The 17,239-nt window shown below is 31.8% G+C and overlaps 1 protein-coding gene across 2 annotated transcripts; it reads left to right on the top strand.

Moving 5' to 3' along the window:
* Positions 1-286: 286 nt before the first annotated feature.
* Positions 287-9,476, top strand: LOC143071190 (creatine kinase M-type-like). Of its 2 annotated transcripts, XM_076245356.1 has the most exons (3): positions 298-460; positions 691-789; positions 7,416-9,476. In XM_076245356.1, the coding sequence occupies exon 3, from the start codon at positions 7,451-7,453 to the stop codon at positions 8,615-8,617; it is 1,167 nt and encodes a 388-aa protein (XP_076101471.1). In that variant the 5' UTR covers positions 298-460; positions 691-789; positions 7,416-7,450; the 3' UTR covers positions 8,618-9,476. The 2 variants fall into 2 exon arrangements, with proteins under 2 accessions (XP_076101470.1, XP_076101471.1); XM_076245355.1 differs by lacking the exon at positions 691-789 and having other exon boundaries at positions 287-460.
* Positions 9,477-17,239: the final 7,763 nt, after the last annotated feature.

Here is a 17,239-nt window from a genome sequence, read left to right as displayed (position 1 = left end):
GTACCCGAATCTAGGGAAATAGCATACACGTTTCCCTCGATAATACGGAGCTTATTTTTATACTATTTTTCTACGTGTGCCGGGGCAAGTGTGACAGTTGAGCTCTTTAATTTTTCCATTTAATGCTGAAGGATTGTCGTTTTAAAGGTTCCTTTGAGTGCAGTATTTTGCCAATTTACTTTTTATCTCAAAATTCACATGCACAGGGCTATGAGGAAGAACGACTGAGATCAAAATTTGACAAATTTGTCAATAACAGGAAATGTTTATCCTGTGTGCAATATGGTTACTACGTGTCTTTTTTGTTTATATCTTTATTACAGATTTTTTTCAGTGATTTATTTAGCACAGAATATAAGTTTAGAATTGATCGCCGGATTATGCATATATGATATGAGTTCCTATTCTTGTTGAAATATCTGGTCGTACTTAATGATGAACACTTTTACTGTCATATAGGGTAAGAGTATAATTTTACAGATTGTAAGGTAATAATTGATTGCTTACTTTACCAAATTTACAAAATAAAAATTAAAAAAACATGAACGCTTTATGTACCTGTACAATAAAAGACTAATCGCTATTTCGTGAAAATGCTGGTCTATTAGTTATGCATTGACTCAATGAACTATGCAGATCATTTTTTGCTTGATCAATGAAGCATTTTTTTTTAATGTATCCTATTTGTAGGTTAGACTTACTTAGTTTATTAGCTAAGGTCTTACATCCGTGCTGTTATAAAGAAAAATTAATATTTGCTCTGGAATACTGTATGAAGATTAGCATTCAGTAAGTATCTTTTTTCGAAAAAAATTTAACGATATTTCAGGTTTATGTACAAATTTGTAGAAATATGTATTTTTTATAATAACACTTATCATAGTACAATTCCTTTTGTCAATAATTATCAGTGTTTCCTGTAATAACATACTCCATTAGACTTAATTTTAGGGGGCTTTCTTAAGGTCTTTCCCTTAATTTTGTTGTTTTCCTTTGATTTTAACATTCGTAGCTATTGAAAAATAAATGCTAAAAGAATCAATATACAGGTATAATTAAAAAGGAAGTGTTAATGATTTTAAATGTGTATACTGTAGTATCATGAGAAAACAACTTTCCGTCTAGATAATAAAAAAAAAACAGGGACAACAGAAGATGAAGAAATCGATGAACAAATATCCTAAACTAAATATGGTGCCAAAGAGTGAAAACCCTAAGTTGACTTTTAACATTATGTCGGTATTTTGTGGGTTCTGTCTCATTGATGTAAACACATTGTCTCTATTTATCAGTAGTTTTCTGGAAACATCGCTAAAGCAATTACATTCGTTTTAAGTATTATTGAATACTTATTACTTTTCCTATAGCAATAAAGGCAACAGTAGTATACCGCTGTTCGAAATTCATTAATCGATAGAGAAAAACCAAATCCGGGTTACAAACTCAAACTGAGAGAAACGTATCAAAGCCAGCAAGTCATGAATATGGCTGTTGTTATCTAATAGTTCGTTTCTATGTTGCATTGGCATTTGTTGTTGTTGCACTTCGGTGTTTCTGTTGTTTCATTGTTGTTTTTCTCTGAAAGAAGGTGTCTTTCTCTTGGTTTTAGTTTGTTACCTGGATTTGTTTTCTCTCAATCGATTTATGACTTTTTAACAGCGGTACACTTCCGTTTTTAAAGTGTCATTCCAGTCAGTTTATTGTTACTTAAATCTTTATCATTTTCAGTTTATAGCTGTTCTAGTATCCATGCCTACGCTGGAGAAAGCTATTGAGAAATGTGCAAAATTGTTAAATGTTTTGTCAGTTTTACCCACCATTTTTTCCTTTAAAAATGTCCTGTACCAAGTCAGGAATATGGCCATTGTTATATTATAGTTCGTTTCTGTGTGTATTACATTTTAACGTTGTGTTTCCGTTGTGTCGTTTGTTTTCTCTTATTTTTGAGTGTGAATTCACATTACTATAAGACGTGTCACGGTACTTATCTATCCCAAATTCATGTATTTGGTTTTGATGTTATATTTGTTATTCTCATAGGATTTTGTCTAATGCTTAGTCCGGTTCTGTGTGTGTTACATTTTAATGTTGTGTCGTTGTTTTCTTATATTTAATGCGTTTCCCTCATTTTTAGTTTGTTACCCCGATTTGATATTTTGTCCATGGATTTATGAGTTTTGAACAGCGGTATACTACTGTTGCCTTTATTGGTCCCAAAAATATAAAGTCATATTAAGTAAACTGCAGATATTTTTTTATTTCTTTTTTCTTTTTGATATCCAAAAAATTACATTGTTAAGCTAATTCCCAATAATTTGACAATTAGAATAAACTATTTTGCACGTCTGTATAAAATTTCACACACTTACCTTAATATGATAAATTTTTGATAAATTTGAAAATAACTTATTTAGATGACATGGTATTCTTATAGATTAATGAATACCTACCATTTCTCTACTTTTTATGTTGTTTTTTTCAAACGTCCCTATATAACTAATGGATACAGCTATAAACTTAAAATTTTTAAAATGTGTTTTTTTATACATTCGTGTGACATTCTAGTGGAAATGTAATGCTTTAAAAAACATAAGTTATAGAACATAAGTATTTTTTTTTATAGTAGACATTAAATATTCATTACTTTATTTTGCCTTCTAACTATTATTTGAGCGTCACTAATAACGTACATAATTGTAAGCCTGGTTTTATTGATTACTTTGCACTTTATGAAATTTATATACATATGAAAAATTAGCATTTTAATTATTTAAACGCCTTGAAGGGAATCGATGCTGTTTTATACATCAGACATACATTAACATTATCTTCCTGCATAAATATTTACCTTTCAAGTAATACTAATATAAAAAAAACGTATCGTTTAGTAGGCGAATTACCTTTTTTAAATATGTTAGTAAGTGACTTTCATGAAGTCACATATTATATCCCTATATCATATATCATTCGAAAACACATTATATAATCTTTCTGGTCTGTTAACTCAAATTGAATGTCAAGTATCTAACAAATCAAATTTTGTAAAATTTTACAAATTACCTTTTCTAGTTCATGTATGACTTTTTTCTCAAAAATTGGCACACAATACAATAATTTAAAAACCAAACAAAGTTTGCGATTAATTTTGCAATTTTACAGAAAAATAGAAATTATCATTAAAAATATTTTAATATGATAACATTGTTCGTAAATAAAAATATTTTTTGATAAGAAGTTTTTATGCGATTTGAATTTGAACTCTGCTTTGTACTTGTCAAACACGGTGGGTCGGATTTTTAACGTACTAGTTGATTAAAGTACAGTACGTAGGAAGACAGACCATCCTACCTGGACAATATGTTTTTCCAGTTTTCTTTGATCCATTTCCTTATTGCCTCGTGCTAGGCGGAAAACATTTTCATTGATCCATTTCCCTATTGCCTCGTGCTAGGCGGAAAACAGCATATTTACTAGTTGTTTTTTTTTTACTTCTGGAGGTTGACGCCAAATTTCTCGTTGTCTTAATATTGGTAGATAAAAAGAATAATGAAGCTTTTGTAAGTTATGACACAAAGTTCCGTCGTTTTTATTTGACCTTTCATCCCAAGCATCCCTCCCCCTGTATTTGGCAAAACCTTTCGGAGTTTTTGGTTCTCAGTGCCTTTTAACTTCATACTTTATTTGGTCTTTTTATCATTTTTGATTCGAGCGTCACTTATAAGTACTTTGTATACGAATCGCGCGTCTGGATCACAACATTTTAATTCTGGTATCCGTGGTGGGTTAAATAACAAATGACTAAGCAGTAGCGAATTGGTGTAAGATTTAAGAAACGAGTTAGAAAATATCTTCCCTTGAGCAAGATAAACATTTCAATAACAGGTTTTTTTTAAGCAATAATTCCTTTTAAAAGAACAATCGAACGTTTAACACTTAAGTACATCAACACGTCTGTTTCAAAGAACATGACATTTCAATCTTATTACGTCGATTTTTTTTTTAATTCAACCTTTTAAAGTTTGTTAGTAAATCAAAATATTAGAGATTTGCCTATCTTATTATAACAAATATCAAGTAGCTGATCTTTTTCTCTGGTCTATATGATGCTTTGATCTTACCATAAAATTTAGAAAATGTACAAAAGTATTTGAAAGACTGCGTTAGTTTGTCAATTATTATATGGGGCATAAATCGTCATACTGATATTTATAAACTTGTCTTTAAAAAAAATGAACATTGCTGTTAAATTCTAAATTTGTTTAAAATTGAATAACCTATTATTCAAAATAATGTTTGAGGCATGCACATTCATGCCTCGCTGCCCTTAATAATCATTTATATGACTTTTTAACAAATACTGATATTGTACAAATCATGAGGGCTATATTTTTAGATTTGGAGAGTACTTTTGATCTTAATTCGTATAATTTTGTTGTGAAGACACGAAGATAGTAAAAAAATGTTTATGTCGTTATTAAATACGACATTTTTTGTACAAATATGTTGGAAACCCCCGTCACAAATTCCATTCTAAACAATTCAAACATACAGCTATCATTTTGGATAAAGGCTATTGCAAAAGTTTCATATCAGTTTTTCGTTCAGACTGAATACCAGACAAAGTTCTTGATTACTTGAATAAATCTGAGAAAACTTAAATTCCTCTCTTTTAAAAAATAAGATACTAGTATACAAATAAACTCTTGTACCTATACAACAAATATTATGAGTTTCACTACTAACATATGAAGTCGACTTCTTGTGAAAACCACTTGATTTCATCTTTGCAAGTTCCCCATTCATGTTTAATGAATCAGCATGTCATGTCATACCTGGTAATCTTGAATATGCCAAGAATAATTTTCTTTGAAATGTGCTAGTTAAGGTGCCGAAATACCGTGTGTTAGAATCCATAAACTGAAACCACGTTTTTAAATAAAGACAACAGTAGTATACCGCTGTTCAAATATCATACATCGATTGAGCGAAAATAAATTTCGGGTCTCAAACTGAAACCGAGGGAAACACATCAACTATGAGAGGAAAACACTTCTGGAGTATGTGAATATTTATGCAAGACATTGGATAAAAAGTGAATACGAAAACATAGAGACTCTTTCCGAGTGGGTTAATTTTGTGAGGTCATTGTTGAAAATCAGGATAAAAAGCACTCCATGACAATTTATCTTGTTGTCCCTTCGGACAGTCCCGAACAATAAAAGTGTTTGTTTCTTAATGCCATTGTATATACTGCTAGATAAAGGAGTTTATTTTTTTCACAATTCATATGGCAACCAATATATATAGATATTCCATTAACAGTTAATAAAGAGGACACCCAGAACAAACATGTGTCAAGTGTATGATCCTGTGTAATTTCAAACAAGGATGGAAGGCTGAATCTTCCTTCAGCTTTCTGGATACGCAGGTTACATATTGCTTGGTCTGCCAAAAGCCAAATGCCTTACAAACAACTCCCTTAAGAACTCCTCATGCAACAGCATAAACTTTTGACTTTTATACTTTTAACGCTTCGTTGTATGCTTCATTCCAATCTTAAAGACATGTCGAAGGAATAAGTCCAAATTAGTTACAACAATCAGAACCGCCAATGCAAAGACAAGACATTATTGCTTGTTTTTGGAAGGGACGACCCATTGTGACAAATCTCTCTTGAATCAAATATATGGTACACTATAACTGGCATCGTCATTACGATATAATGTTTTATTAATAACATATTTGGTTCGTCGGCAGGGTGTGTTTTTCAACAGAAAACTAAATAGGAACCAACTGTGTTATTTTTCGTCGGTAGACTTCTTTTCGTCATTGAGAACTTTCCATTTATGTGTAGCAATATTCCTTTAGCGCCTACATCGGGTTTATAAAACAAGTATGGCCCCTTGAAGCGATAAGTATCGGATAATGTCAACCGTTAAAGGTTATTTCACTCCAGACTGTGCCCTCAATTAAATAATCTTTTTGAGTTGACAACATAATCTTTACCATTTTTTTTCTTTGGTTTTTTTGTTCATTTTTTGTTTTGTTTTCAGTCTTGACAAATATAATGCAATAGGTATAAACTTTGAATTCTTTAATTGTCTTGAAATAATAACAGTTTATTAGAGCCTGTTTCCAAAAAAAATCATGATCATCAAGGCTAGATCTACAAGAAAATTAAGTGACGAAAATTATCAGTTGACTCCTATTTGTTGTTATTCTCTTAAAATTCACATTGTATGTAGCCTTTTATATAAAGGTTGATATCAGGTCAAAGGTTAGGATTAGGGTCGGGGTAATGGTATTGGTTAAGGTTAGGGATATGGTGAAATATTTTCCTAATGGACCTGGGTCAAACTTATTCGTTTTCGGAGTGCAAAAGATAACTGTAACTGTAACTGATTCTTTTAATTTTGGTGTTGGATATTTTTAAAATATTAGTGATGTGGTGTTCATGGAACATTCTATGCATAATACATTTAAATAACGAATGTATAAAGCATTTAATTAACGATCTTAATTGGTGGATATTTTGTCTGTAATCACGAGGTAAATAAACAGAACAGAATAGGTCTCAAAATAGATGTTTATTCGAACCTTAGTCACAAAGGTAATACCCCTGAAACTGTTTGTAGTTCTTATATCAATTCAAAGACGAGCGAAATTTATAGTCCAAACATAGCCTTTAGAGTTGGTTTTGAGAGATTTCACTCTTATAATAATACTAGTAGGTGAAATTTTCAATTACAGCTACCATCTATGACCCTTTATCCACGTTTATCAAAAACGAAATGATGAACGATTGACCAAATAATACAAGTTATATAAAATATTTGAGAACAACAGCAATAACGAATGGTGTAACTGTTTCGTGGAGATTAAAACATTAACATATCTTCAAGTGTTTAAAATTTAAACACATATTTCTGACTTTCAAATTCATTATTTCCTGGGAAACTTTCATAATAATCTGCCTTAAAACCTGTGAATACACAAAAACAATATAAAGCTTAATAATCGTTTTGGTCGGAATGATAATAAATCATTTGGTACCATTACTGCAAATTATAACATATCTTTATGATTTGTGACTCATATAAAATACATAAAGAGAATTATATAGAAATTTCAGAAAAACAGTTTGTCATTGCGAAAGATATTATCATATATCCCGTAACAAATTGACTGAAGTAGTATTGGAGCTATTTGTCTTTTTGTTCTATATTTTCATTTGTTGTTGTTGTTGTTTCATATGATCACACAGTCACTTTCGTATATTTTTTTTGGAAGAGGAGAGTGTAGCAGGCTGTTGTATGTAATATAGCTAAACACATTTATTATTGTATTTCACTAATTTAATATTTGAAAATTTGATGTTTTTCTGCAAATAAAGTAAATATTCAATCTTAATTCAGGAACAATACAGTTAATGATACACTAAAAAAGTAAAATGGATAACGCTGTATCAAGTTTACCAGAAGAATTTTCATTAGGCAATTTACCAGAAGAAATACCAGACCTTTCCAATCATAAGAACTACATGGCAGAGGTTTTATGGGCAAATCCCGATCTATATAAGAAACTTAGGAATAAGAAAACAGCTTTAGGAGTTTCTTTTATTCAATGTATTAAAACTGGAATTGATCATCCAAGCCATCCTCATATTAAAACATGCGGCATCGTAGCGGGAGATGAGGAAAGCTATCAAATGTTTGCAGAATTGTTCGATCCTGTAATTAATAGAAGACATGCTAAATGCTTGCCATTTACTAAACACATAAGTAATTTAGATTATTCACAGGTATTTGATAAAAATATTGACCCATCTAAGAAGTATGTTTTAACCTGTCGTGTCCGCACTGGGCGGTCTATCGGGGGATACAGACTGTCTCCTGCAATTCCATTTGATGACAGAAGGTCAGTTGAGAAAACTATTGTAAATTCTTTATCAAAACTCAGTGGAGATTTGGAAGGGGATTACTTCCCACTTAAAGGTTCTTATTCTTATATATCGAAACCAAATGGGATGTCGGTAGAAATGGAAACAGAGTTACGTTTTAGAGGGATGCTTTTTCAGGATACCAACTCTCCTTTACACTCTTCGTCTGCAATCTATAGGGACTGGCCAGATGCGAGAGGCATATATCACAATAAAAATAAGAATGCGTTTGTTTGGGTTAACGAGGAAGATCACGTCAGAGTCATTTCAATGGAAGAAGGAGCTAATATGCAAGGTGTTTTTAAACGATTTGTGGATTTATTAAACGCACTCGAAACAGAGCTTGGCTGTGAAGGAAAAGAATTCATGTATAACGATCACCTGGGTTACATTGCAACATGTCCTTCAAATATTGGCACTGGATTACGAGCAGGCTGTCTCGTCAAAATACCTCTTTTCTCTTTTCATCATGATTTTAAAGAAAAGTTAAGCCAACTGGGTCTTCAGGCTCGCGGTCATCGTGGAGTCGACACAGAGTCTCATCTTGGGATTGTGGATATTTCTAATGCCAACAGATTAGGACATACTGAAGTAGAGCTGGTGAATATGGTAATAAATGGCGTATCACAGATAATCAATTGGGAGAAAATGCTTGAAAATGGAGAAAACATTAAATGACAGTCAAATGTTGCCCAATAATCAAGCAACTTCTTACAAGAACATTGGCGGATCCAAAAGGAGGGTCCGGGGGCTTGGTCCGCGCCTGTATTTATCTGTCTGGTTGGGGTTTTTTTTTCGTAGTGAACAGGTTTTTTGTTGTATTGTAAGACATTATTTTTCTACATTTATATTTTGAGGTTTTGGCTGGAGAACGTGTTAGAAAACATAGCAAACTGAGTTTCATAAATCATAAATACAATAACAAATTAAAGTATTAAAAAAAGATATATAACAGGCTTAGAGCTAAAGGATGTGCACAATTAAGCAGGATAAGAAACAAGATTGGAATCCTTTATCTGAAGAGAAAAATTGCCTAATACATCTTTAAGAACGGGATGTATCAAAAACCTTGTAAACATAGAGACGGACGTAGGGTGGTATATAAGAAAACGTTGCAGCCAGGTTTAACACTTCTGGTGTGCAATAAAACTATATATCATTGTAGTCTCGTTATCTTCTTAATTTATTGCATTTTAATTTCTCACAATTTTTATCAAAGGTAACAACTTATTTGAAATAAATAATTGATCACAAATGATAACTATTTACTATCTTATTTTTGACAACTATTTTTCTGCGAACTGAAAATATTAGAAATATGCTTTAATACGAATTACAAGTTAATCCCTATAGTTCATGGTCAGTCATCAGATTTTATAATCAGATTAACTATGTCAAATCATAACAGAAAATATTAGGTTAGTAGGTTAACGGAACTAATTGTATTTGTGTTTGTTTATTTATATATGTATGTTTGTTTATATATTCAAATGAGGATTTAGACTTCTGGTGTGCTATAAAACTATATATCATTCTAGTCTCGTGTCTATTTTTTCAGGGCCCGGGTCATCCACCAGTTATCATGCAGCTCTTTTGGGTCAATCAAGATTTGGTAATTAATTTTCAATAACGTTGGGGAATCTAGCTCTGTGCTGCTTGATAAAGTAAGTCTCCACCAAAATTGTCGTTACCGACAATTGACCAAAGCGGTTTTGGGTGGGAATGGTTCACTGTAACAATAGAATAGACACGAGACTACAAAATTGTGAAAATGTAATCTTTTAGTTATTTATTGGAAAGTAGAATGCTTCTGCTACACAAATATGGGCTGTTTTTGGCAACACAATGCACACATTTCGGGTACTAACATCATTAAGTCATGATTCTTTTGTGGATAGTTAACTAATTGGCAATCATACCACATCTTCTTTTTTTATATAAATTACTTAAATCTTCACAATTTTAGCATTGTAGTTAAATTTTAGACGGTTTCCGTCTTAAATGAAAGTGGCCGCATTCGTGTTCATTCATGATATTGAAATGTAAGTTGTATTTGATGATAATACATAACATATATAAAGGTTGAGGATGAACACGGATGCGGTCACTTACATTTTTGACAAAAACCATATTTGACAGGTTTTTCATATTTAAGCTTGAATCGGAGCATTTTTAATGACTGAACCATTTAAAATCTTTCACATAAACTAATTGAATCAATTGAAATAGACACTTAAGTGTTTAAAAAGTGTCCAAAATATTTCGTTAGATGAACCTGAAATTTGAGGCCAAAATCAGCCCTTACCGGACCTACGCCTTTGATAAAAACTTCTTTAGAAAATTAATGCGAATTTAGGTTTTCTATGATTCACTTTGGATTAAATACTCTATGGCTAAAATATTTATTTGGAATCACCAGCGTTTCGTCTCAGACAAACTATTTATTTGGCATTACCAGCGTTTGGTCTCAGACAAAATATTTATTTTGCATCACCAGCGTTTGGTCTCAGACAAAATATTTATTTGGCATCACCAGCGTTTGGTCTCAGACAAATTATTTATTTGGCATCACCAGCGTTTTGTCTAAGACAAAATATTTATTTGGCATCACCAGCGTCTGGTCTCAGACAAAATATTTATTTGGAATCACCAGCGTTTGGTCTCAGACAAAATATTTATTTGGCATCACCAGCGTGGTCTCAGACAAAATATTTATTTTGCATCACCAGCGTTTGGTCTCAGGCAAAATATTTATTTGGCATCACCAGCGTCTGGTCTCAGACAAAATATTTATTTGGAATCACCAGCGTTTGGTCTCAGACAAAATATTTATTTGGCACCACCAGCGTTTGGTCTCAGACAAAATATTTATTTGGCATCACCAGCGTCTGATCTCATACAAAATATTTATTTGGCATCACCAGCGTTTGGTCTCAGACAAAATATTTATTTGGCATCACCAGTGTTTAGTCTCAGACAAAATATTTATTTGGCATCACCAGCGTTTGGTCTCAGACAAACTTGATTAAGGTAGTTCCCGATACGTGTGTCGTGTTTTAGGTGGTATCGTGTATAAAAGAAGTAAAACATAAAAATACTGAATTCCGAGGAAAATTCAAAACGAAAAGTCCCTAATCAAATGGCACATCAAAAGCACAAACACATCAAACGAATGGATAATAACTGTCATATTCCTAACTTTGTACAAGTATTTTCTAAGTAAAAAAGGGGGTATTTAAACTGGTTTTATAGCTAGCTAAACCTCTCACTTGTATGACAGTTGCATGAAATTCAATTATATTGATAATGATGTGTGAACAAAACAAAGACATAATAGGTTAAAATGTCAAAAATAGAAGTACAGCATTCAACATTGTGTTATAATGTCAATTACTATGAAAACAAATAAATATGTAAAAAGGAGCACAAAAATTCATATAAACAAAGCACATTAGCAAAAATGAAAGAGAATTTACCATAGCACAATAAAACAATGAAGGAATGTATATTTACAGAGCCACGTCATGTGACAAAGAAACACAAAAGGCATACAGACAAAGGACATTAGCAAAAATGAAAATCTCGAATACAAAAATTTTACCATAGAACAATCACGGAATATATAAGTACAGAGCCACGTCAAATGGTTATCACCAAAACCAGACTATATGTTACTATCATTTAATCAGTACCTAAGCTATTTTAATGACATTACCCAGAACCATGTGCTTTGGTACTGGAAAAGATTATAAGGTATATACATTATGATTTTCAATTTGTATTTGTAATGTTTTTATGTATTTGCCATTCCTCACTACCTGATGAGACTTGTTTAAGAAGCACGCGTTGTTCTTACTGAACTATTACAAGAAAAGGATCATTTAAATTGGCATGTTGCTTGAGTTAGGAATTCAAGACATTCATGTAATATTTTGTCCTTAGATAGAGTATGATGAAAATATAGAATTAGATATATAAGAACACTAATAAAATACATTTTCATATGAACATCATACATTCATAACAGCGATATTCCATTCGATGTGTTCATATGACCTAAATACTTTATGTTAATGTTTTATAAACTCTTGGTTCCTCATACATGTCATGGCAAGATTTTGAAGAACTTTTTGGATTTCAGTTTAATACCATACAAACAAAAGCTAATTTCCACATTACTAATATGTAAGCGTTTGAAAAATTCGTATTTCAATTATAGACTCTTAGTTACGACTACAATGTCAATCTGGTTAGATTCCCGATCATTAGATGTGTATATTTGTACTTCACTCCAACTTTATTTTATCGTGGATATAAATGGGCTTACAATAAAACGAATGAATTCTTCATTGATTGCTATAAAACATGTGTAAATATTACATTATGTTCTAATTATTATCTGTTAACGCATGTGAATTTCTTTGTTATAATGAAGTAATAAATAAAATTGGCTTGTTCATTACGTGGTGGATTTCAACTACTTGACAAACAAAATGTTTTGATAACACCTTGATGTAAGTATACTCCTATTTGTATGGACTAGTTAACCAGTTGGGATCTGAAGCGCGTGTAACAGATGAATTTAAGTCTGAAGCAGTCATTTTGATCCTATCACATCTGAAATGTCTGAATAAACAAATATAAAGTCATATTTAGTGAGTTTTGTGAAATCAAAACGCGCGTCTGGCGTAACAAATTATAAGCCTGGTACCTTTGATAACTATTTACACCACTGGGTCGATGCAACTGCTGGTGGACGTTTCGTCCCCGATGGTATCATCAGCACAGCAGTCAGCACTTCGCTGTTGACATAAATACCAATTATATGGTCAATTTATAAATTTACTGTTTGCAAAAGTATAAATTATTCGAAATACTAATGATTTTCTTATACCACGCATAGATTCCTTAGGTGTATTTGGCACTACTTTTTAGGAATGTTAGGTCTTCGATGCTCTTCAACTTTATACTTGTTTGACTTTCTAACTTTTTTTAGTCTGAGCTTAGCTGATGAGTCTGATGTAAACGAAACGCGCGTCTAACGTTACAAATTATAAGCCTGGTACCTTTGATAACTATATTCAGTCGTTTGATTAATTTTAAGACTTATGGACTGTGGTTAGGGAACGACCATTTGATATTCTGGGGGGGACAGGAGGATTTGATAATCACAAAAATAAATGGTTTATTCTGTGGTAATTTGGGGGGGCAGGAGGATTTTGAAAATGAATAACTCAGCCTTGATAATCACAAAAATAAATGGTTTATTCTGTGGTAGTTTGGGGGGCAGGAGGATTTCGAAAATGAATAACTCAGCCTTGATAATCACAAAAATAAATGGTTTATTCTGTGGTAGTTTGAAAATAAATTACCTGACTGGCAATGTAATGAAAATAAATAACTCAGCAGGTCTAATCGAAAGTATGAGATGGCACCAGATTCTTCATAAATTCATCTTTTTTCCCTAAAAAAATCGGGAAACACTAATAAAAGTATAAATATTATTTAAATATACTTGAAATGTCTGAAAATTGGTTTCATTTAACTTACGGTATATTGTCTCAGGAAACCTTACCTCATATTTATTTTAACAGGGCCTAATTAACTACATTGCGGCAAATGCCTCATGCAGGAAATTTCAAAACCAAACGCTTGTCTCCTTATCAAATTGTGTTCACAGCGAGTGCCTTGCAAGAAGCAAGTTCTGTTTCCCCACAGACCTAGCCCTGATTTTTCGGGATCAATGACAATGTTTCTTATTCATTTGTCTTTAAATTTGGTCATTGATTGCCCTTCTGTATTCTGTTAGTGTTGCATTCCTTTTGTAATCTAGTAATTTTGTTATGAACTTGATCAGGAGTTTTAAAAAAAAAAGCAGCCACAGACTTAACTATGTGAATTCCATTTTTGCTTTATCATGTACATTGGTCTTTTGATGTTGTCGTTAGGAACTTAAGTCTTGCACTGACTTTATACATTTTGCTTTGAGACCAAAATAGTGTCAAAACATCATTAAAACAAAACTTGAATTTTCAGATTATGAAAGGGTCTTCGGAACACCCAGAAAGCATGATTTTGCATCATTTGTTTTATATCTTTTTGGGCCTTCAGGGGCTCCAAACCCCTTCAAACAAAAAATTTACCTCGCTCCGCTCGCCGAAATGTGTTTGCCAATACTTTTAAAAGAGAATAGTTACAACCAAACTTTAATATTATGTATGTATGCAATACATGTATACACAGTTGGGTATATAAAAGATCCATAATAAACAAATCATTTAAAAATTGTATGTTTTCGAATATCATATAGTTGAGAAAATGAATAATCAGTCCCTTGCTATAATGAAAATGAAGAATCTTGCTTCAATAGTGCAGAAAATGGATAATCTGTCCTCTTAGTTTACAAAAATAAATAACCGATCAAAAACAAATCCTCCTGCCCCCTCCCTTTTCCCCCCTCAGAATATCAAATGGTCGTCCCCTTAATTCAGTTCTGTTCAACAATTCTGTCACAATCAGTTAAGTACTGTGGTGTAAATTGTTACAACTGATTTTCGTATTCAATCTTTAAAGAACTGAATTACAATTTAGATCAAAATAACCGTTTCAGATCACAATTGTTTAAATAGTTATATATATGGTATAACATTAAAGGAAATAAATTAGTGTACGCGTTATTTTCAAAGAGAAATAATCAATTCATCCTCAAATAATTTGATATACAAGACTTTTGCCTTTCCGAATTGATTTTCCTCTAAGTTCAGTATTTTTGTGATTTTACTTTTTGCCATGGAGACTTTTTCCTTTCGCTCTAAATAGCTTTTTGAAACAAATTAGTCAAAATAATATCAAGTAATATGCAATAATTCTGTCGTTACACTTTTAGTATTGTTTTTATATGACAATTTGGTAGCTTTTTATTGAGTGGCAATTATTCTCGATAGTTAAAATGAGAAACAAGTCGGACTGAGGGCAAGAGACGTTCCTTTCAGAATTTATCACAAATCAAATCAGTTACAGTTTTACACTTCAGATGTATCTTTACCAAGCGATAAAAAAAGTACTTAAAAACATAAAAACATAAAAAGTTGAATGCTAGCAAACATTGAACAAAGACAATTTAAATTTTCTAGTCAAGAAAACACTTATTGGTATGACTATGTTTAACATATTACAAGAACTATTCTTAAACATGTAGAACATTAAAACTCTCCCTTCATATAGCACCAGATACTCCACGTTCCAACCGGGCATGGTTGCATTAAAATACACCAAAGATAGTTCTAACTGGTTTGAAAATGTCGGGATTATGTTGAAAATTGATTAAAAGGATTAACTCAACATTAAATATTAGTCAAAAGTTGACATGGATAAGAGTGTTATACGACAAAAATCACTTAGTCTTATTAATAATTGATACTACATAAAGGCAACAGTAGTATACCGCTGTTCAAAACTCATAAATACATGGACAAAAAACAAAATCGGGGTCACAAACTAAAACTGAGGGAAAAGTATTAAATATGAGAGGAGAACAACGACACAACATTAAAATGTAACACACACAAAAACGGACTAAGCATTAGACAAAATCCTATGAGAATAACAAATATAACATCAAAACCAAATACATGAATTTGGGATAGATAAGTACCGTGACACGTCTTATAGTAATGTGAATTCACACTCAAAAATAAGAGAAAACAAACGACACAACGGAAACACAACGTTAAAATCTAACACACACAGAAACGAACTATAATATAACAATGGCCATATTCCTGACTTGGTACAGGACATTTTTAAAGGAAAAAATGGTGGGTTGAACCTGGTTTTGTGGCATGCCAAACCTACCTCTTTTATGCCCATGTGAAATATAACATTAAAATTACAACACAACATTACAGGACTACAATATAAATAAATAGAACACAATTGACAAAGAAACACACGAATAATAGCTAACAAAAGGCAACAAGTTTAAAATTTTAATACGCCAGAAGTGCATTTTGTCCACACAAGACTTACTAGTGACGCCCAGATACAACAGTTTGAAAGCCGAAACAAGTACAAAGTTGGACAGCATCGAGGACCAAAAGTTCAAAAAAGTTGTGCCGAAAACGGCCAGGGTTTTCTGTTAGGTACCAGAACATCCCTATTATTTAGAATAATTTATACTTTTGCAAACAGTAAATTTTATAAAATGACTATACAAAAGATATACATGATAAAACTGAAGTATTATCTAATTACAGGAAACTACATACCAGATATAACCATCCTTCAAGTTTTCATAAGGTTTTTTATTCTATATTTATGGACTATTTCGTAAAGTTTCTATAAGATTACTAGTGAAATCACTGCTTATTTGAATAGAACTAATTGTATTATGTTCTCTGGCTGAGTTCATAGATATATGGAGTCAGAATTAAAATTATATTTCGTGAAAAGAGAGACAACTGCAACATATACCTATCTAGTATTGGTATATTATTTTTATTTCCATCAAGTCAGAGTTCATTGGTTTTTAAATTCAAACTGTTTTTTATATACAATTACATATCATTGAACAGTTGAATGGAAACATATATCAGTTCGTAAAAGTATACACTACATATATACTTAATAGAAATATAGGTCTTTTTCACGTTGAGTGTAGTCAGTGTACAGCAGATGGTAAATAATTTTAAAAATACTATACTTATAAAAAGTGTTCCATGAAGAATTAAACATGGCGCCATTACTATGTTAGTTGCATGTTTCCTTTGTCATTCAAATTCTTCTATGTACCGTATTGTTATGTGGGTAGAATCTGTATAAAGTTTTGTTTCTTCACATGCAGAGAAAGATTTCATTAGTTATGGACTGAATTTCAATGATATTTGAGACATATTTTATTGTTCAAAAATGACAATGGATTCAACTTAGTAATATCTTATCCAATACTAGTGATATATACCAAGGGGTAATACAAAATCATAACACAAATAAAATCAACCATGCAAAGTCTGAAGAAAATCAACAAAAAGACACACAACAGTACATATAGAGCAATAACATATTTTATATATAATCATGCAAAATTAAGCTGATTGAATTTTGCGAAATCAACCAAAGTGAAACAAGAGTATAATCACTCTGAAATATCTGACGGTCGTTGCTTACTCCCAAAAGATTTAAGACGAAGGGAGTATGGGATTGGCATAGAAGAACGGAAAATGTTCTTTATATTCAAAGGTACTAAACTTGCCTTTTCCTAACAGGACACTAATGGAATGCTTGGTGTATTTCTTACAAGAA

Source organism: Mytilus galloprovincialis, chromosome 4 (assembly GCF_965363235.1).
Source record: "Mytilus galloprovincialis chromosome 4, xbMytGall1.hap1.1, whole genome shotgun sequence".
In the NCBI taxonomy this organism is placed as follows: Eukaryota; Metazoa; Mollusca; class Bivalvia; order Mytilida; family Mytilidae; genus Mytilus; species Mytilus galloprovincialis.
The sequence above is the reverse complement of the archived record's forward strand: the minus strand, read 5'-3'. Positions and strand labels throughout refer to the sequence as shown.

Bases quoted from the DNA above. Each gene is read 5' to 3' on its own strand.
- LOC143071190 (XM_076245355.1), top strand. From the start codon at position 7,451: ATGGATAACGCTGTATCAAGTTTACCAGAAGAATTTTCATTAGGCAAT.